Source organism: Sceloporus undulatus, chromosome 2 (assembly GCF_019175285.1).
Source record: "Sceloporus undulatus isolate JIND9_A2432 ecotype Alabama chromosome 2, SceUnd_v1.1, whole genome shotgun sequence".
In the NCBI taxonomy this organism is placed as follows: domain Eukaryota; kingdom Metazoa; phylum Chordata; class Lepidosauria; order Squamata; family Phrynosomatidae; genus Sceloporus; species Sceloporus undulatus.
The window spans coordinates 47,295,523-47,318,653 of record NC_056523.1 but is presented as its reverse complement, the minus strand read 5'-3'; the positions used below and the strand labels follow the sequence as shown (position 1 = coordinate 47,318,653).

The 23,131-nt window shown below is 39.7% G+C and overlaps 1 protein-coding gene across 1 annotated transcript in view; it reads left to right on the top strand.

Moving 5' to 3' along the window:
* Positions 1-23,131, top strand: part of RAD18 (RAD18 E3 ubiquitin protein ligase) — a 165,182-nt gene that overhangs the window by 6,920 nt on the left and 135,131 nt on the right. The window contains exons 2-4 of the mRNA XM_042454697.1: positions 5,142-5,223; positions 10,578-10,639; positions 14,738-14,808. Of these exons, the coding sequence (XP_042310631.1) occupies positions 5,142-5,223; positions 10,578-10,639; positions 14,738-14,808 (215 nt within the window). The remainder of the gene's footprint in view (positions 1-5,141; positions 5,224-10,577; positions 10,640-14,737; positions 14,809-23,131) is intronic.

The following is a 23,131-nucleotide window of genomic DNA, read 5'->3' as shown; positions in this document are numbered from 1 at the left end:
GCAGAAATCAGAGTGGAGGGCCTTAAAGTATGATCTCTCCTCTGTGGATGATATCACTGAGTGGGTGGAAATAACAGCAAGAGCATTTATGTCACACTTAGAACACAGAGAAAACTATTTGAGGTGTAACTGATTGTTTGGTTATAGAAGCTTCTTTGGAATCCAGAGGCCATCCAGTCAATATTATAGATATAGGCATCCTTTGTTGTACAGCTATTCAATAAATTGAAGATCCTGTTAACTCAACTTATGGGGGCCATAAGTCAGCATGCAGTAGCATCTTTCTGCAATAGTCTTGCATTAGCAGAGTTTTGGTATTTCATCTTGAATCTCTTTCAAAGGAGCTTCAGACCAGTGTTGCTGTGATTGCTTGTGAATCAATTTATTCATGTCCCTGGGTATTTTTTTAGGTTACAGTTTGTCGCTCTTGTAGCATGGTAAATGTGGAGAAAGCGGCTGCCGTATCATAAACCAGAGGAGTTTTAAATTATTAAAAGAGAAATATAACAGAAAAAGATCCATGAATCTTGCACAGGTTTTTCAGAAGGCATTAAAAAGTTGGTGCTAGCAAAACCAGAGGTTAAATGGTATATCTAGTAGTTATTTGTAAGATGGCATGCAGAACGTGCCTCTTAAAAAATGTTTTGTAGAGTTCTTAGCTAGTGCTTTATAAACAATTACGTCAGTAAAGTATTTTTAAATACTTAATTATACAGTATTTTGTCAGTCAAAGTAAAGTATTTAAGAAAATTCCTTAAGATCTAATGGTTAAAGGCATGAAAAGGCTAAAACATGCCAGAAATGCAATGCAATAAAATGTAGAATAACACCATATTAAAAACAGACTGCAAGCATTAAAAACAGCAAAACAGACAAAGTATTAATAGGCTTTAAAACTTTAAAATCTTTAGTCAGGAAGTAATCCACAACAGAAGTGTACATGTACATAGTTTTAAACTATTGTAGCTTTGAAAGTGATTTTAACTGTTGCTTTGTTTAATATGTATTTAAAATCTTATTTTAAATATTTATAGTTCTAATCTGGAAGTGTTTTAAATTGCTTATCTTGTATGCTCACTGCGATCCCATGATGCAGGGCAGAATTATAGAGCCAGCCATGCAGTGATTTGAGCATTGGAACTATGATTGGAGATTAGCGTTTGAATCTCATTTTAGCCATGTAAAGCCATTGGTTGACTCTGGGAAGGTCACATTCTCTCTGCCTCAGAGGAAGACAATGGCAAATTCCCTCTGAAGAAATCTTTCCATGATAGGCCCGACTTAGGGTCATCATAAGTCAGATGCTACTTGAAGGCACACAAGTAGTAGTAGTAGTATGATATAGTACTACATAAATAAATCAAGTTGTTAGTCTTAACTATAGTAAAACTATTAAGTCAATGGGAACTTGGTCAGTTCTTATATAAGTTCATTGCAGCGCTCTACTCACGTTGCAACTAACAGAATTAAGACAAAGAGATGTTATAAAAATTCTTGCTTTAGTCTAATGCTCTCGAGGATTTCATACCCAGCAGGCAGCAGGTAAATAAATAATAATAATAATATCATCCATAATAAAGATATGGAGAACATTTTGACAGTGGGAGCCTAAATCCAGTTACTAGTCCCAACTAGAACAGATTTGCTGAAGCAATGGGATTTAAGTAAATGTCAATTTACTAACATTTGACTGACTCAGTGGGCTGACTCTGCTTGCAAGTGACATCGGATTTGGACTAAGGGGTGGCACCACTGAGATAGCACTCTCTTTTCTCTCTCATGAACGAATCAGGACCCTCATCTCCATCAGTTCCTTCTTCATTTTCTCCTAATGATTTTGCTACTCACTTCACTGCTAAGATTGATTTAATTCGTTCTTCTTTGGAAGTCCCTGACTCTTCCCTTGTTCCAGTACCTCAGCTACCCACATTGGTAAAATTTTCCACCTTCCCTCTGGTCTCTCCACATCAGCGGTTCTCAACCTGTGGGTCGCCACCCCTTGGGGGTTGCCTAAGACCATCGGAAAACACATATTTCTGATGGTCTTAGGAACTGAGACACCGCTTACGCCAAACTACAAATCCCAGAATCCTTTAGTTTAGAAATTCCTTTGGAAAGCTACTGGAGTGAATGAAGAAATGTTGCAGAACTCTTTATGCGTGAAGCAGGGAGCAAGGGGGACGCATTTTGTTGATGGACCATGAGACGCTGGGGGACGTATACGAGTGATGGACTTGCATTTTTTTCCTGCTCCCTTGCTGTGGTTTTTGACTGAAGGTTGCTGAAAAGCATGGCTGCACCTCTGGACAATCTTTGGGGCAGGCAGAGGGACAAGAATGGAAGGAGATACCTGCCTTTATTGCATTATTTGTCTTCCCTCCCCATGATCCTTTGCATTCTCTGTTTTATATTTTGTTATTGTGTGTCTTCAAGTAGTTTCTGATTTAAGGCAATCCTATTGCAGGATTTTTTTTGTTCCATTCTTGTTCAGAGGGAGTTTCCCTTTGTCTTTACCATCCTTTGAGGCTGAGAGAGTGTGACTTGCCCAAGGTCCCTCCACCTAGTGGGTTTTAATGGCAGAACAGGGACTCGGAACCCATGTCTCCCAAGTCCTAGAATGCATCCACACTGAAGAAATAAAACAATTTGACGCCACTTTGTCATTAACACTGTTCTACAGAATCCTGGGATTTGTAGTTTGGTGAGGCACCAGAGCTCTCTGAAATTACAAAACCCAGGATATGTGCAATAATAATAATAATAATAATAACAACAACAACAACAACAACAACAATAATTGTTATTTCTTTTTCCTTTTTTTCAGTGACAAAGTTAAAATTTCATTTATTTGTAATTGGAAATAAAATCTCACAATATATAATTACATATTGTTTTAGTGATTAATCACTATGCTTTAATTATGTTCAATTTGTAACCATGAAATACATCCTGCATATCAGATATTTACGTCACGATTCATAACAATAGCAATATTACAGATGTGAAGTAGCAACGAAAATAATTTTATGGTTGGGGGTCACCACAACATGAGGAACTGTATTAAAAGGTCGTGGCATTAGGAAGGTTGAGAACTACTGCTTTAGATAAACTAGCTAAGTTGATGAAATTGTCTAACTCTACTTGTTCTCTTGACCCCATTCCTTCTGGTTTATTCAGCTCGGTTGTTCTTTCTGTCCTCCCTTCTCTTCTTTCTATTATCTCTCTCTCTCTCTCCTGGTCACCTACCTTCTGGTTTCAAACATGCTTTGGTTTCTCCCATTCTCAAGAAGGCCTCACTTGACCTGTTCTCCCTCTCTAATCATCAGCCAATCTTACTCCTGCATTTCTTTTCTAAGGTTCTGGAACGTACTGTTTATTCTCATTTACTAGAATTTCTTTCCACTAAAGTTTTTTGTGGGTTTTTCGGGCTGTGTGGCCATGTTCTAGCAGAGTTTCTTCCTGATGTTTCGCCAGCATCTGTGGCTGGCATCTTCTTTCCACTAACTCTCTAATGGATTCTTTTTAGTCTGGCTTTTGTCCATTATACTCAACAGCTTTTGCCAAGATTACTGATGATCTTCTCTTGGCCAAATCGAAAAATCTTTACTTGGTATTGATTCTTCTTGTTCTTTCCACTGCTTTCAATATTGTTGATCATGGTCTTATGGTGGATCTGCTCCAGGATCTTGGATTCTCTGACACCATCCTTAACTGGTTCACAGCCTACCTTTCTGATAGGTCCTTTGTCCCTAGGTAATCTTATCAGCTCCTACAGTTTTCAGTATCACTTATATGCTGATGACTCCCAACTGTATTTCTCCAGTCTGGAACTCTCTCTGGATGTTGAACAGCGACTGCCATCATGTCTTTCTGCTATTTCTGCTTGGATGCTCCATCGGCGCCTTAAGCTCAATATGGACAAGACTGAGCTACTTGTTTTCCTACTGAAGCCAACTCTGCATTATTCATTTTCAATCAGAGTTAGTGGCACTAATATTCAACCTTTGAAAAAAGTGTGTGTGTTGGTTTCATTTTTGATTCTTCCCTTTCTTTCATTTCTCAAATTCAGGCTGTTGTAAAGTCGTGTTGGTTCTTTCTTTATAATCTAGCAAGAATCAGGTCTTTTCTTTTCGTTTTTACTGCTAAGACTTTGGTTCACACACTGGTCATTTCTCACCTGGATTACTGTAATTCTTTGCTAACTGGGCTTCCTCTTTCCCATCTTGCCCCCTTGATTTCTGTGCAATATGCTGCTGCTAGGATAATTTTTCCGCCCACCATTATGATCATGTCACTCCATTGTTGACGTCCCTTCACTGGCTCCCGATCCTGTTTAGAATCCGTTATAAGCTGTTATTAGTAACTTTCAAAGCCCTTCATGGTTTGACCCCCACCTACTTGTCCACCCTTGTTTCTCTCTGTCTCCCTGTTCACGCTCTGCACTCTAGAGATTCGAGGTTTTGATTCAACCAAGGATTTTCTCTGCCCCTACTCAGACATGCCCTTTCTCCCATGCTGCCCCCTATTTTTGGAATCTCCTTCCCTTGAATTTGTGGACCACCACCTCTTCAGACTACTTTAAGTCTAAATTAAAGACTATTCTATTCAACTTTTGTCATGATTTTATAACCATTTTATTTGTATTAATTTACAATTTTATAGTATTGTTTTAACCTTGTTATAGTAATATTTTATTAATTTTATAATCTTGTTTGTGTTTTTAGATTGTGCACTGTAAGTAGGCTTTTGTTTCTATTTTGGATTGTTTTCTCTTGTAAAGCGCTATGTAAAGCCTATGGTGCTATACAAATAAATGTAATAAATAAATAAATAAATAATAAGAGTCTTCTCTAAAAACACTATGTTTTATTGTATACATCTGTGCTAACACCATTGAGATATGCTGGACTTCAGCTTTTGTCATCACCAGCCCTCATGACAAACACATTTACAGGGTATTGGGGTGGAGAAGGCTGGCTTGAACTATTATGGCATTATTGTTGAAGTTCAATAATTAAATCAGTTATAAGTGTCTTATCCTTTATAAGTAGATTCTTTCTTAAAATGACTTTTATATTATAACCTGAATGTGTCTTTTTGACCCATCTTTATGACAATAAAAATTTGTAAACCTGTTTCAGGAATTAGATAACTTGTTGCGTTGTGGGATATGTTTCGAATACTTCAACACTGCAATGATCATTCCCCAGTGTTCACATAATTGTAAGTATAGAAGTGATTTTTCAACCTATGTTTAAATGTTCTGTGTACATGGTATTAATTATTTTTCATTTTTGAATTTCTTAGCTATGTGTAACAAATTCGAGCATTCATGGAATTTCCCGTATGCTGGGGGTGGGGTCCATAATGAACTCCTCGCATAAAGGAAAGGAAAACTATATGTTGTTGTCCATTAGTGCTTGAATGTTTTATTTTTTAATGTGTTTGATGTGTTTTTTTTAAAAAAATTCTCATCCAGTCCAAAAAAGTAAGATGTACAATATGAACAGTAACTAGAAAATCATGATGTTGGTTAGCATCATGAATTACTGGCAACTCTGTTTTATCAGTGCAGACAAGTTTGCCAGTTTATGGATTGCATTATCTGTGGCTCAGTTGTTTATTATTGATGTATCTCCTACTCCTGCTTCTATTTTATTACAAAATCATTTCATGGGACAAATTCCCAAGTAATTATGCATAGGAAGGTAGGTACATGTTCTAGTTATGCTTACTAGTTGATTGTTGCTGTTGTTGTTGTTGTTGTTGTTGTTGTTATATTCTCCCTTTTACCCAGATTGGAATTCAAAGTGGCTTACAACAATTAAAAAAATATTTAAAATCAACAAGGTCCACATGTTGAAGCAGAATTGTTTAAATTGTTTAAATGTTGTGCATTTTAAATTTTAAGGTTTATATTTTTAACATGTTGCATTTTAATTCATAACAGTTTTAACTTTTAAAATTGTTTAAATTTTTTTAAAATTTTATATTGTATTTTTGAATTTTGTATTGTTTTTAAATTAGGTGTTAGCTGCTTTGAGTCCCTATGTTGGGAGAAAGGCGGGATAGAAGAAAATAAAATAATAATAAAAATAATTTGGTTGACCCCAAACCATATACAGTGCTCCCGCATCATATGCGACTGCGCTATATGCAGATTCCAGCATACGCTGGAAGCTGCGCCGGTAAGGCTTCTGCCATGCCCTGGAAGAAACAATGGGGCGCGCCAGGTGCCCGCCATGGGAATGAGCCCCAATGTTTCTAATGGGGCTTGAGTTTACGCATTATTTTCCTTATGCGGTGGGGTCTGGAATGGATCCCCCATGTAAGGGAAGGGCCAACTGTAGAACCTCCCCATATGAAAATACATCAAAATGTCCCCACTTCCACTTGCACCTCAGAATCCCATACCCCATGCCTCAATTTCTTCTGCCGTCCCTCTCAAAATGACAAGAGTAAACCACTTCCTGTAACTGATTTTCAGAGGGACTGTAGAGGACAGTGGAGGAATGTGGGCTTGTTCTGGCAGGTGCAGCCCATATGGGGCCAGAGGGTGGTAACTGGCCATTGGCCTCCTTGTACTTGTCCTCCCTTGACTTGTATTCACTAGAAATCTTATCTCTTGTCAAAACCACATTTCCAAACCCGTCTCCTAGGAATGGCTTTTAGAGAAACTCTGCTTTGACAATGGGAGTAGAATACAGAAACATAGCCATGTTAATCTTGAATATCAGTATCGAAAGGGAACCTGTAGAACCTTTGAGATTAACTTTATAGCAACAGCAGCCAAAACGCAGCCTTCCCAAACTAGCTTTGGGGAACTTTGGCCCCTCCAAAGATTGTGCAATTCAGCTGTCAAGATCTTATGGTTGCTGTTTTCCTGTTGTCTCTCAGATGATTCTGTGTTCTCTCCACCATATGGCTTTGGTGAGGAAGTAATATCTTCTGGTTTATAGACAATTATGAAATGCATTGACATTACTGGAAATTATTTGTAGGAGCATCGTGATTTAATATTTTGCACAGCTAGAGATTAATCTTATGCATTACTCCCAAATTGTGCATGCAGGATTTTTGTGTTGCAGTGTGGGAAAGGGTTTGACACTCTTTCACTGCAAGTCCATGATGATTTTTCCACATCTATATTCTTCATTTTGTCTTACTTCAGCACCCATTAACTAAGGCAGGATACACCACAACGGCAGCCCTGGAGGCCCTGATCCGCCGTTTTTCCAGGCTTCGGGGAAGTGGTAAAATGCTACTTCCCCGCTGCCTGGAAAGGGGTTTCCTTGGGGCTTCATGCCCCAAGGACACCCCAACAGTGGTGGGGAAAGAGAGAAAGGGGCCACTCGGCCCCTTTCTCTTTTGTATCGCTGGCGCAGCCGTGTAAAGGCTGTGCCAGCGATACGCAGCGCGAAAGGAGCTCTGTTTTGGAACTCCTCCTGGCACCGCTGAAAGGGTGCCACAGGCGCCCTGCAGCAGTGCCAAGACATAACGGCTGCGACATTTGGACGCGACATGGCTGTTACGTCAAAATGGCGGCACCCATGTAGACAGGGCACCACTATTTTGACATCCCAGTGACATACTAGGGTTGCGGGGTGTATATAAGCAACGCCCCGAGGCAACCCTAGTAAGTCGCCAAGATGTGCTTAATGGCCCATCTGTACAGGGCCTAAGTTACCTACTTTTAGAAACCGTTTAATGTACCTGGGACAATTTGATTTGTCCATCCTGTGTGAAGCATTGTATTCTTTATCCCTCTAGCCTGAAGATATTATACGTTGTAGATTAAACTTGTTGTTAAAGAGTAAGATGTTTGACCATCTATAGATGTGCCTGGCCACGTGTATGGATATTCACAGGTAGGATAACTTGTAAAAATCATGGATTTGGGTCCATAGCTTCTGTACCTGAATGGAAGAGCTTCTTTCAGTTGCAGAAAGGACTACAGCCAAGGTTTCTTTAGGAGAACAAGGAGTGGGTAAGCTGTTGTTGTTCATTCCTCCTTTGGAATGATACCTCCATGCCATCTTCCATACCGTTCTGAAGGATCTCCCCAGCTTTCTGGGGCATGGAATTTTAAGAGGCCGAGGGAGCTGCAGTGGGAATTGGTGGGGAAAAACCTTCCTCTCCTATCTTTTGACAGGCCTGTACATGAGTGGACTTCCTCTTGAGGGAACTCTTGATCCAAGACATTTTCTTTGCTGCAAGTAATCAATTGTCAGAGAAATGGTCTCTTATACTGGAAGCTCTATGGACCATTCTTAATAAAAGTGTAGCATCATGTCTGACACTCTTTAGGTAAAGGTTATTGGTACTGTATATCGTGTAACAGAAAATTGTATAAGCTATTTGCGTGTCATGGAAAGACCTATTTCAGTGTCCATTTCTGAATCTGCCCTCAGTGTACCCAATTTCATTCCAACTTACTAGTTAGCTGTAATCCTGACTGTGTTAAAGAAAATTATTTCATTTTTTGGCACTCATTATCTTGTAAACTTCTATTATACTTTATGTTCTTATATTTTTTTTTGCTGAACTCAAAAGTCTATTTTGTATTTCCTTCTGGGGAAAATGATAATTCTTATTAATTTTAGTTGCTTCTTTTCTCTATATCTTCTGCTCCTTTTTCAGATGGAGCAGCCAGAGTTGTAAGCAAGTTCGATACAATGGCATTGTGAAAAATATGTTATTTAGAGGACATGATGGACCTCTGTTCTGTAAAATAATGGCTGTTTCTGGCATTCTGTTGGAATATTGCTTCTGCAAGAGTATAGTTCTGGTAATGCTTTGTGCAATCCAATATCTTGAGTCTCAATCTCTTTTTTTCTATAGTGAAATTTAGTCGATGTTCCTAAAAGTTTAGGCAGAGTGTTTTACTGTTTTTACTTGGCAGTTCAGTAGTTTAGAGTGCTGTAATGGCCTAAAGTCACAAGAGCCCCTCTGTTTTTGGATGCTAAGCAGGGTCAGCCCTGATTAGTACTTGAATGGGAGACTACCAACCAATACCAGGTGCTGTAGGCTACATTTCAGAGGAAAGAACTGGCAAAACCACCTCTGAGTTTTCCTTGCCTAAGAAAACCCTATAAAGTTAATGAGGTTGCCATAAATCGATAGGCAAACTGAAGGTACATGCGCACACACAATTCAGTTTGTAGGTGTCATTTGCCACACAAAAATGTACTACATTGTCACTGCAAATACAAATAAGGTGGAGAGGTGATGACTGTTTTTTTTTCCCAGTTGGCTTTACTGCTTATCTTTGGATGTGTTCCAGCACTCCTGGGACATGAATATTGAACATGGCATAAATCAGTCCCATCACATTCTAAAATGCCTCAGTTCCCAGGAGAATTTCAGGGCAGCCCAATTAAGCTGATTTGTATTCAAGCAGGTGTAAAGCATTTTTCTAATATGGATTTTCATACATGGCATTTTTTTAAAAATAATGTAACATTAATTGTGTGACTGCCTAATTGATCAGCAGCCTAGCGCTTGAACATGAACTTTATTAATGGCTCCAGTGCTTCTTAATTTTCTTCTTAAAGGGTGATGTAAATTGATTAGGTGGAGAATTTCGAACTTGCATCAACCCCAGTTTGGTAGGGAACATGGACTTAACAAAGAATTAACAAGTATGCCTGATAGTAATGGGATCAGAGACTAATGGCTTTTGTCCTAGAAAATGTGAACTCTTTGGGAAGTTCATAAACATAAGGACAGATTAACACAATTTTTACTAACGTTGCTTGGATTGTCAAGTCAGTGTCTTTTATACATAGTGATGTGACATAATTTCCAGATGCCATTTTGGCTGATTTGTATCTGATTTTTAAAAGGATTTCTGTTGTGTCTCGAGGAGGTTTGAGGAGAATTGGGGAAGTAATGGTTTGGGTCAGTTTGGGGACAAAAAAAAAAAAAAGATAATCTGAAAATGTGTAGTTATTATTATTTTCTTTTTTTGTCTGAGAGCCTGGAAGGGCTTCTGGATGGCTTCAGGGGCCAAACGTACAGGTTCCCAGGGCTGAATGCAACCCAGCGCCTGCATATCCATGCACAGTTTTTAAGGTTTTTAAGGAAAATCTGTGCAATGTTTTAAATAAAAATATTGTGCATCCTCTTTGGATTAAGCTAGAATTCTGCATAATAATCAAACAAGTGGTGTATGCTTGTTCCTGAATTGTTGCTTAGTCCTTGTTCTGGACAAATAGCTAGCAGAAGCAAAGCATGGGATAGCAAAAGTTCTGTCTCCCTTGGCTCTCTTGTGCTACATGATGTTATCTTGAAGTCCATTAGTTGTTATATTAGTTACAGCTTATGAAATTTGTCCATTCTACTTGTAAGGCTTTCTTATATGATTCTTTCTACTTTGTCACACAGGTTGTTCGGGAAATGCTTGTTCATAATTAAAGAGCTGCACATAATTGTTGTTGTTTTAAAGTTGTGGAGAACCAATTTGAAAATTTACATTTCAGCCTTTGCCAGTTGAGAAGTAAATTACCAAAATGGTACTGTTGTCAAATAGCTGATTGCCCTAATGGTATTTTGTGTTATTTCCTCTCTCTTTGCAGATTGTTCTCTCTGCATTCGTAAGTCCCTGTCCTTTAAAGCTCAGTGTCCTACCTGCTGTGTGGTAAGTGGCAACCTCCCTCTGCAGTATTTCTGTTTCAGCAAATGTTTTACATTGTAAAGTTACAATTAAGGGCCGTTGGAGATATTAATTTAATTCAAGTCCACTCTTTCCCTCATTTTGAAAACTACCCTCTGTTCCATGACCCTACAGCTTTACAGATCTGGTATTCTCTTCTGCAACACAGTGCCAGGGTTCTTTGATGGATTGCTCTCTTTTCCAGTACCTCTGTTGGCAGCCTCCCTCCACTACGGTTTCAGGCCTCTTGTGCATCCATTCCTGTTGTTGGGTGCTTTCAGGTTGTTTCCGACTTATGACAACCCTAAGGCCAAGTTTTTATCACAAGTTTTTTTTGACAAGATTTGTTCAGAGGGGCTTGCTGTGAGTTGCAGCTGCAGACAGTGTCATGGACAAAACTGTTTGAGATACATTCACAAATTCATGCAAGAAAGTAAAGCAGCTTCAGAAAGGATAATAGAAAAAATTTGGGGAATAGTGGAATTTAAATTCTTTCCCTTTCTGCAGGTTATTGAATAGGGAAAGGATTAAGCTATATCTCGTTCTTTTTTTCCCTCAGTTCTTTACTCCTGTCTACTACTTGTTTTCAAAATAAAAACCTAAATCTTCCTTAGAAAGTTTTTTGGGGGATAGTGTCTTAAATACTTCTTTCTTTGCAATGTGATATTGTCTCCTTTGATTAGCCCAGAGACAAAGCCAGTGCTAGTCTATTGTACTAAAGAATTGTTCCTGGGCATGTAAAGCTTTTTCAAACTTTCATGCCCTCTAAATCCCCTTCCCCTAAATCAAGACTGCATGTCTTAAGTGACATACTAGATTTTGAACCAGACCTGATTATATGCATAATGCCCCGGGAGCATTGTTATCCAATTTACATCATCATCATCATCATCATCATCATCACCATCATCATCATCATCATTTATTTTACAGGGCCCTAAATTTACATGGCCCTTTCCAACAACAAGTAATAACAATAAAATCCTGTCAACGGCATGCAATCTAAGGTATGATGATGATATAATCATAAAGGAGATGAGACTGAGCTGTATTTATGAGACTTGACTCATAGAGTATTTAAGTAAGCAAACAGTTGCTTAGGGGAGGCATTTTGGATATTTTGTTATAGTGAGGAATTCTTTTTTATAGGCATAGAATGACAACAGACTCATTCATGGCAGCACTTTCGGTGCTTCAAAAGTAATTCTGTCTTTGCTTCTCATCTCCACTGGGTCTAGTGTGGATCATTCTGGTACTTTGGAGTGAATAATACTGAAATCAGAGTTTCGGGACTTCCGTACTAAAATATTAATGATAGTAATAAATGCAAAAAAGACTCCTTTATGAACTGAAGCAGCTCTGTTTTAAACTGAGAAGCTTATTTAGTTATTCAGGTTTTAAGGAAAGATTATTTTTCAACATAACTTTCAGATGGTAGGAGGCCTGGTGGCTCAGTGGTTAAATGCCAGTACTGCAGCCACTCACTCATAAACCACAAGGTGGTGAGTTCAATCCCAGCCAGAGACTCAAGGTGGACTCATCCTTCCTAGGTCACTAAAATGAGTACTCAGTTTTGTGGGGGTAATTGCTTACAGTTGTAAACTGCTTAGAGACTGCTTGGTGCGGTATGAAGCGGTATATAAATGAAACTGCTATTGCTTCTATGGTGAGTGATTTCTGTCCCCCAATCTGAGTGTTTATTTATTTTTGACCAACCTCATAGAGTCAGTTCATACAGGGTGAGAACAGACTTTTTGGACTTGCAGGTGTCTTTGGAATCAGAGAGACTGAAATGGGTGCCAGTCACAAAATGGCTGCCCTGGGATATTTATAAACTTTCTTGCTACTTGCAAAAGAGTGAAGAAAGGGACAAGACTACAGTGGTACAAATTGTTAATATATCTCTCATCTGTGTGTTTGTCAGCAGGGGACAGCAGAAGTTCAAATATTCATGTGGTCACAAAATTTGCTGTGGAATCTGGCCCGCTCATATGCAAACACACATACAATTGACTTTTCTTGTATTTGCACTGTTTCTTACACTGGTATCTGATCTCCCTCAGCAGCTATCAAATGTAGCTTTACTCAGGCAGATAGAAAACAAAACAAAACAAAAAAAAAACACTTTCGATTGTGTACCTTAATCGGGGGCATTTTCTGACCCCAGTGAGAATTCCACTATGTTCCAGGGGACAAAAACTACAAAATTCTGTAGGTTCAGAACGAAGGGTGTTCTTCAGTACCCATACACTCAAAACCAGAAAATGTGGAATTTGTGAGTAGTTGCAAGTCTTCCTTGTCCCCAGAAAATGTAACAACCCCAGTGCTGTCACAATGTAAAAGCATGAATCTGAGGAATAGATGCTAATTATTTATGACAATTTACCTAGCATCCCACCCCAAGCTGTCATCAGATGAAATTTCACATCTGTGCACATTTCAGATTTGAAAACATGACTTATTTTGTAGAAGGAAATCTAAGTTCTGTTTTTAATTTTATTTAAAGTGTTTTTCTTAGATTTCATACTGTAAACTTTTTCCTAGATTTCCTGTCACCAAATAAAAATAAAGTGCCCCATTGGTAATCAGAAAGTGAGGAACTCTGGCGTATCGGGTATACTATTTCTGAAACTCAGGCCTGTTACAGACCGCCCAAAAGGGGCGGTCTTGGGCCGCTGCCAGTTGCAGCGCGGAGGAGCCGCAGCAGCCAAACCGTGCGACTCCTCCGTGCTGCAAAAAAGGAGTGCAGAAATCGCACTCCTTCCGGCAATCCGGAAGAGCCGCTGCAAGTGCCAAAGCGTGCACTCGCGACGGCTCTTCCGGGTTTAGACGTCCGGACGCTGTGCGTCCGTTACGTCAAGATGGCCGCGCCCGTCTGTATAGGGCGCCGCCATCTTGCCATACAGAATACGCGCGAGGGGCAAGGCGTGTCCGGAAGCGCCGCCCCTAGCGCGTATTCCTGGCGCAACAATGGCGCCGCTTAGGCCCGTCTGTAAGGCGCCAGAGAGTGAATTAGTGTGCAGCTTGCTGGTTCTAAATATTTTGTTACATAATAAAATGACATGGACTGCTAGAAACTATTTCTACTAAGCCATATTGGAATTAGTTCAGAGTAGTTGGATTTTAGCACATTTCTTACGATACTTTGTGTAAAAGTGTTAACAAAAATTTTGATAAACTCTAGTGGCCTAATTTGTTTGATTTTTAGTCTCTTATCATAAAGGTCTGATTTAAACTGCAAGTTCTTGAAAGTTAAGTGCTGTCTAGGCTGTACTCCCTGTTGCTCTTGAGGCTTGTTGCTGTTTTGAAGGCTGCTTTGTATACATCTCTGGAACAAATAACTTTGTTTCTGCCTTTATATCTTTTACATAAAAAATGTGTATGTGTGTGTGTGTGTGCGCGCGCAAAAGAACAATATTGTTTTGGCACTCTACAAGCAGAGATAAATAAATAGGAGATCTATAAAAGAAAAATTTGTATGCAGTGAATCTTTGTTGAAAGTGTATCTGTATATTCCATAATTAATTAAAGTTTAGCCTTCCCTTTTTAAAATCTTTGCTTCCCATTTCTCCCATTTTCTCTTTGACTTAACATTATCATCAAACTTCAGTATACGCCTTTTCCCTTCAAAAATATAGTTTTGGCTATGATAAAAAATACTAAATTGCTTGAGATTAAAAAGTTTGTTAGTTTGCCTTTAAATATACAATTGCTTTTTGTTAAGTTTGTAAAACATATGTGACTCACACACCACTTTTCAAAATTTCTCAGTCGTAGACAGATCGGCATTTTATTTCTAATGCCAGGGATTTATGCCATATTTGTGCCCATTGGCTAAAGCTGTTTCTTCCTTTCCTGGGAACTTGCCACAGATCTGCAGATGGCTGGGAGACCTGCACTCTTCCACAGACCATTTTGAGTAGCACTGCATTCTAGCTGCTTAGAGGTTTTTCAGGAAGGGTGGTGTGTACTTGATATATGTTTTCCTTTCAAATATAACAATTTCACTGCAGGAAATGTAAGAAACTGCAAATGGCTAAGTAAAATAATGTTTTCTTGAACATTTTCTGTTTTTTTTTCTAGGCAGCTGCAGGACCTGACCTGAAAAATAATAGGATATTAGATGGACTTGTAAAGACTTTCCGTTCTGCAAGGTAACATGCTATTTTGTAGATTCCACAGAGCAAATGCAAGATGTGAGTCAGTACTCATTGGGAACTACAGATTAAACTGTAATATATATTGAAATTACAAAATCCAAAAATGTTTACAGTGCAAGGGGATGTGTGATGTTTCTGGGTCAGGGCTATATTGGGTATTTTCATATTTATTCAGTATTTCATGAAGGCATGTGCATTCATAGATTTGGGTGCAGACAAGTATGTATCATCCCTGCACCACCACATTTGTTGGAGGTTTTTGGGTCAGTAACCTCAGGATACAAATTGGAAGCAATTGCTGGAACAGAGACAACGTGAGAAGGAAGGAAGAGGGCAGGTGACAGCTCATTGGTAAAGTACAGGCTTTCTCATGCAGGAAGTTTGAGGTTCAGTGCCAGGCATCTTCACTTGAAAGGAACAGATGCCACCAATAGAAATGGTTGCAAAATAACTTTGTCTTAGTTACTTGCTAGGGTTGCCATATGTTGAAAAGCAAAAAAGGACACATTTACTGACAGACTACTTCAAAGTACCCCTCACTATGATGACTCTTGCTTTTAATACTCTATAAGTTCTGAGCAGTTATGAGAGACACCACTGCTCCTCAGTTGAGTCAGTATAGCACAGTGGCCACCACAATTTTCCCCCAATGCCCCTCCATGTCTTTTTTTTTATATTAGGTCTACTGTTCTACTGGAAATTCAGAGCAACCAACCTAGACAGCTTCTCTCTTTGCGCTCAGTGATCTTTGGAGCAGCAACTGGGCAGCTGCCTGAGCAGCGGCTAAGAATACTTCTCGGTTGCTGCTTGGCTGGCTGCTTGGTCACTGCTCCATTTGCACCTGCTCACCCTGGGAGCAGCAACAAAACAGGTGGTTGACTAGCAACCGAGAAGCCTCTCACCCATGCTGCCCTTCCAGCAAAGAACAGTGTGGACAAGGCCTCTCAGTCACTGCTCAACCAGTTGCTCGGTTGCTGTCCCCAAGGGGACTGGGTGCAAAGGGAGATGTTTCTCTCTAATGAGGAAGGACTCTCAGTTCTTCTTCATTGGACACAGAGGGGTGTAGCTGGTGTGTGTGTGTGTGTGTGTGTGTGTGTGTGTGTGTGTGTGTAGGGGGTTTACAGAGGCCACATTCTCTGGACTGAATTGACCCTGGATACTCCTTCCCCTCCTTTCCAAGAGACATGTCTTTTCCACATAGCTTCAAGGGTCTCTCCCCTCCCCCCTCCCCAAACACATATACTGACATTGTTGCTTTTGCTACCTCTTCTCTCAGCCTGTCTGATGAAAGGAAGCAGGAGCAGCAATGCAGCTCCAACCTGCCAGCCATGTTCCAGCAAAGCTCACAAAGTTTAAGCAAGGTCTCAAATTTTAAAGCTCCTTTTTTCCCTGCTACTTCACCCCCACTGCCATAAGCTCCTAACTCCTTTAACCAGTCAGTCAGTCTGTCCCCAAATGGTGCCACTTTGGGCCACAGAAGCAATGACCTTTGCCCAAGCCTCACAAGTTCCCAGCTGCCACTGCCACTACTAGCGAAAGATGTGGCTAAGGGAGTGAGCTCACAGGAGCAGGCAAAGAGCAGGAGACCACCACATGAGGCGATCAGTGAGGCTATGTGGTGGTTTTAGGAGACTCAGAAAAGTAGTTTAATGCAATCCTCATTCCTGCCATGGTCCTAAAGTCTGATGGTTGCCCTTATCTTTGTTGCGCACAAATACTTTGTCTGAACATCCCTCCTGCCTCTCCCTTTTCCCTCAACACCTCCTGCTGCCCCCTTTTCCCTCTCTGCCCTCTTGGATCTTTCCACCGCCCCCTGGGGAGGTGTACTGCCCACTTTTGGAGTCATTGGTCTAAGATGTGACTGGGAAACATCCCAATGACTGTGGAAGGTCAGCCTTCTCCTCTCCTTTGTCTTTCTCCTTGATGATGTTTCTCCTTAGGCATGGAGGCGGATTGTGGCCAGCACTGTGTAATCCCCACTGGGCTGAGGTTGGTTGTTTTGGAGAACTTCCCTCACCCTGCTTTACCTGGCATATCTAACTCCTTCCTCAGAGCTCGATGATCTGTTCGCCCTTTTCCTCTAGTCTAGACCTTATAAAATGCCCAGGCATTTCCAAAAGCCACTTGTAGAGATATTTTAGCTCTGAAAAAGAGGATATGCCAGGGAAATTGGAATTTCAAATTAGCTTTGAAAAAGAGGACATTTCCTGAAAATATATAGTAATCCTATTACCTGCAAAGCCCCTACCTCTGTCAACAGTATTCTGGGCATTTTTATTAGCTTCCTATGACAATGTGTGTTCTTCTTGGAGCAGCAAGAAGGAGATGTTTTCCTTTGGAAGCTCTCATTTTTCAAGGCTGGAAAGCAGGGTCTTCTTGGCAGAACTGCAAAGCGTTTGCAAGAGGATCCTTTCTGGGAAAGAATTCAGTAGCTGCTGAAAGAACCCTTCCCACTCCCATGCTGCTTTTTTCCCTGTATGCCAGACAGATATGTCCTTGCCAGTCCTTCTCTTGGAAATCCCTTGGAATGGAGGTGGACCAACATTAACAGAGACAGACAGACAGACAAGCGACGTGGCAACAGGGTTGCAGGGAATATGTGGGGTGCTGGTTGTAGTTTGCTCTAGGTGTTATTTTCCAACTGTAGCCTTCTCTTGAGTTACGATAATTTTCCTTTGTAATTAAATATGTGTCAGTCTGGCAGTTACAGTGTGATTAACACAGTGATGTTTAATATCACTTTGAATCTCGTGTTAGCCAAGTGGCTAGGGAACTGAAGTTTGAAGTTTGAACCATGGTAATACCTGTCATTTTGATTGTTTTCTGAGTGGCCGAATCATTTGCTATTACAAAATTATTAATGCTGTATTTTAAAATTATATTGTTTTATTGTTGTTTTTAACCATTTTTTGTGAGCTGCCTTGGGTCCAGTTTGGGAGAAAGGCAGCAAATAAAATAGAATAAAGTAGAATAAATAATAAATAGATAAGAATTCTATGGTTTGTACCTTGGTGTTGTCATCAAGAGCTTACAACAGATAATAAAGGAATGATCTGAACAAAGCTAGTCTTTACTGTCCTGCTAACTGGACTGAAGCCATTGACACAGAAGGTTTAAAGTAGGGATACTATTCTTTTATTATTGTAAATTTTTGTATGAGAATATATGTTTTCATGTGTTCTGGATTTAGTCCTTTATGGCAGCTATAAAATATTGTTGGGATATAAGATCTTGTTTGTTGCTTTGCTGTTTTTCAGTAGCAAGAAAATAGTATCCCATGGCTTGAAATGCTTTTGAGGTCTGCACATCTGATAACATTGTGGTGAATTGCCAGAACTATAGCAAAGGGAAAATAAAAGGCTTCCTATGTCCTCTTTTCCAGTAGGGCTCTTTGGCACCTGAGTAGGGGAAATAAAGCCTTTGTGTTGTGCCAGTAAATGTTGAGAAATACGGGTTTTGTTTTTTGTTATCTGGGTACGTTGTAGCAACTTTGAGGGTTTGATTATATATAGAAAAACATGTGAGGGGAGAGTTCAAAAGTGTTTCTCTCCTTGAAGTGGTAGATGGTATTCCATCTAGAAAAACAGGCTAACATTTGTGTATCTCCAAACATAATCACATAATTCCATATACAGTTATGTGTCTGGACAGTAACTCTCAGCTTAAAATAAGAATTTACTTTTTTTTTGTCACAAACTATTTGTTTATTTATTTAATGTCCTGCCTTTTTCCCAGCACACAACCCAAGGCAGGGCATTAAATAAATAAATACGTTCAATAACCTAAAACAAAATTAAGCTAAAAATTTCCTATACAAAAATTAAAAAGCCACTCAACAAAACACCTCTGTTTAAAAAGGCGCATGGTTAAATACAATTTAAATACATTTCAAACTTAAAAGATAAAAGCAAAGTACACCACTTCTAAACAGCTTTCTGTCACATGATTTAAGAGACAAAGGCTCTGCCAAAATAAAAAAAGTATTTGTGTGCCAGTGGAAAGAGAGCATAGAGGAGTCCAGCCAAACCTCCCGTGGAAGTGGGTCTCATAGTCTGGGAGCGGCCACTCCTGTGTCCTAACTAAAAGTGCCTGTGAAGGTGATAAGAATGTGAGAGAGGCCTCTCCTAAAGCTCTTAAAAAGTTGGTCTGGCTCACATAGGGAGATAGGGTCTTTTAGATAAGGTGGATCCAAGCCATGTCAAGTTTTAAAGGTTATAACTAGGCACACTAAGAAGCTTCTATAGTTTTTTGTGGGTTTTTTCGGCTATGAGGCCATGTCCTAGAAGAGTTTCTTCCTGATGTTTTGCCAGCAGCAATTGCTGGTATCTTCAGAGAATGCTGGCATGGAAGAGAGAAGGGTATATATTGTTGGTTGAGGGGAAGTGATTTGTATGTTGATCTGTGTATTGTTCTGTTGTTAAATGGCAAGTGCTCAGGGTGTCTAATTAATGACCCACTGTCTGCTGGGAAACTCCCCAAACCCTGGGTGATTTTCATTTGTATGGGTTGGGTATAGAGTTTGCTATTTTTCAAGACTGATAGCCAAACTTTACATTCAAAAAGCTCAAATGAAGACTGATTTTCTGTAGAATCATAGAATCAAGGAGTTGGATGAAACCACAAGGGACTTCCATGCAGGAAGGCACAATTAAAACACTCCCAAGAGATGGACATGCAATCTCTGTTTAAAAATCTCCAAAGAGATTTATTCTAGAAGAGCTCTTACCATTAGGAAATTCTTCCTAATGTTTTGATGGAATCTCTTTTCCTGTAGTTTGAATTCATTGCTCCATGTCCTATTTTCTGGAGAAGCAGAAATATGCTTGCTCTATCCTCAGAATGACACATTTTCAAATATTTAAACATGGTTATGTCATCTCTTAACCTTCTCTTTCCCAAGCGAAACATACACATCTTGATTGGGGCATAAGTAAAATCCAGTCTTCTACCTGGGTGGTCCATGGATTTAATCTCAAAAGTTTGGGGTAATTCAGTGAGAAAAACATGCTTAGAGGCACTCTTCTATATAGGTACATTATATATTCCTTCTCCTATGTCTATTCCATTTACAGCAAGGGTGGGACATTTGCAGGTAACATTTAGTCCACGAACTCTTGTCATTTCTTTACCTTCATTTCTCCAGGGTAAACATATCCAAGCTGCTCCTCATAGGACATGGTTTCCAGACCTTTCACCATTTTGGTTGCTCTCCTCTGGACGCATTCCAGTTTCTCAATATCCTTGAATTGTGGTGCCCAGAAATGGACACACTATTCCAGGTGAGGTCTGACCAAAGCAGAATAGAATGGCACTATTACTTCCCTTGATCTAGACACTATACTCCTATTGATGCAGCCTAGAATCACATTGGCATTTTTAGCTAACACATCACACTGTTGACTCAGCTTGTGGTCTACTAAGATTCCTAGATCAATTTTTACACACATTGCTGTTAAGCCAGGTGTTGCCCATCTTGTGCATTTCATTTTTTAAAAAAAATCTGTTTATTCACTTTTTACAATTAAAAATATCTTTAAAAACAAAAGAACAAATTACTGTACTATTTAACATTTCTTTTGTGACAAATACAGTCACACAAGTCCTGTATTTACAAACATCCTACCAATCTTACCCCATTCGTTACTTCTTTGAACTGCCCTTTCTCATCTATTACAGCCTTTTATTACATGGTCTATCTTGTTACAGATTTATGATTTGTGATACTGAAATTATATGAATAGATTTTTCTCCATCAATATTATTTTATAATGTGCTCTTTTTTCTCATCTAAACTTCAAAGGAAAATACAAAATATAAGTGCAATTAAAGATTAATAAAAAGAAGTAAAAGAAAAATAACAAAATAGAGGAATATCCTAAGTATCTTGATTTCATTATTTACTATTCTTATTTATTGTAATTTCTGTCCCCAACTTTTGCTCACATCTAACAAAACGTTTCCCCAATCTTCAGTAAATTGTGTTCTGAGTTCATTCTGTGTATTTCATTTTTTAAATATAATAACTTACGGTACATTTCTCCCTGTTGAAATTCATTTTGTTAGTTTTGGCCTAGGTTTTTACTCTTTTAAGATAATCCCGTCCTCTGTGTTATTAGATACTACAGTTGTCTCTCCATATTTGCTAGGGTTAGGGGAACAAGACCCCCATGAATATGGAAAAACCGCAAAAAACAAAAACACTGTTTTTACCTGAGAGGACACCTCTCTAGGAATCTCTAGGCCCTCCAGTGCAACTCTGTGGTCAATGCCCAACATACACTGACCATAGAATGGCACTGGAGGAGCTACAAATGGTCTTTCAGTGCAACTTTTAATTAAAGTTGACCACAGAATTGCACTGGAGGACCTAGACAGTCCTAGAGAGAATGTATTAATGAAATCTGTGAATAATCAAATCCACAAATATCAAAGCCGCAAATATGGAAGGATGACTGTACTACTAATTTGGGGCCCAAAGAGACTGGCTGGAAAAGCTGGTTTCTGGGCGGCTTGCGGCATGTTGTTTTAACTACGCACGCCCCCCAAGACTCTTGGAAGCCACCTTGGCTGATCAGACGGGCATGGTGTTTTGATGACACACACCCCTGGAGTGCCCAGAAGCCGCACGAGGTTTGCGCACAGCCGCTTAAGGCAGTACAAAACCGATCCAAAAAGAGTGGATCTTTTCCATTCTTATTTGGGCCAGTGGCGGAGGGTGCCTGCGGGACAGCGTTGTGTGTTTGCTGTGGTCCCAAAGTGTCTTTAAGCCGCCCCGCTGTGGCCGTTTTGGCCCTTTGTGTCATCTTCAGATTTGATAAGCATATCCTCTGTTCCGTAATCTAAGTCATTGATAAAATGTTGAATAGCACTGAGCCTAGGACAGAACCCTGTGGCACTGCATTGGTCACTTCTCTCTGGGATGAAGAGGAGCCATTGCTGAGCACCCATCAACCAATTACAAATCCACCTAAAGTTGCATTGTGTAGCCCACTTTTTACTAGGTTTTTTTGGGGGAGGGGAAGAGTATGGAGATCTTGTCAGAGACCTTACTGAAATCAAGATACACTATATTTTTTTGTCTCTTCAGCAAAGTAGGCAAACTTAAGAAATACTAAACATCAAAGTCAGACTCCTTCAGGCTGTAGTATTTTTGATTTCTGTGTATGGTTGTGAAGAAAACTAGCAGGAGGAAAATTAGCTCATTCGAAATATAGTGCTAGAAAACAGTTCTATGGATACCACGGATTGCCAACCCCCCCCCCCCCCCCCCCCCCCCCCGAAAAACAAAATATACAAATAAGTAGGTCCAAGGGCAAATGAAGCCTGAATCACCACTAGAAGAAAGATGACTAAACTGAGGCTGTTGTAATTTGCATGTCTGATGAGATGATGTGACTCATTGGCAAAGATGATAATAGTGGGTAAAGTGGAAGGCAGTAGGAAAAGAGGGGACTGTGCTGCAGGTGAATTGGTTCAATCAGGGAAGCCATGGCCTTCTGTTTGCAATACCTGAACAGATCTATTGGTGTCAGGGTGTCTTGGAGGTCTCTCATTCATAGGATTGTGCTATGTTGAAGTTGTCTTAATGGCAAATAATAGATTCAAGATTAGTTGGAATTCCTTTTTTTCAGTTCCCACTTTGCTAGTTTTATTTATTGGTTATTTTTATAGCTTTAAAAACTAGATATTTCATTAGACCTGCATGGTCTGTATTGTATTTATAACAATTTAGCCTTGGGATTATCCTTTTCTTAAGGTAATGGCCTGTGGAAGAGAAGAGAGCAGCTGCATAAGAAAACTAAAGTTTACATATGTAATGCTGAGCCTTTCTGATAAGAAAGGAAATGAGAGGGGACCATCTGTCAAGGGGTGAAGTTGTGAAGCAGTTTCTGTAATTTTGAACATCCTTCTTTTAGTCTTCAGGCAACAATACTGTTTTGACAGGAAATAAATTAGGGCTCAGCAGAAATGGACAGTGCTCTCCTGAACATCTCTGGGACTGAAGCAAGCCCCTTGCCTTTCAGTGCTTGATAGATGGGTTTTTTGTTGTTGTTAGTAAGGTGGCACCGTGTCCTCAACACATATTATGGTGCCCTGAGCTCTGCTTGTACCATTGGAGTCACAAGAGTGCTTTCTTGTGAGATTGTCTTTCACACTCATCATGTTCTACCACCACTTGATGTTTCAAATAAACAATGCTATAGTCAGAGCATAGGGAAGTTTCTTTTTTGAATGACAACTCCCAGAATCCTCCAGTCAGCAGGACTACTGGAGAGATTTTGAGAGTGGTCCAAAAAGGTTACATTCTGAACTCTGA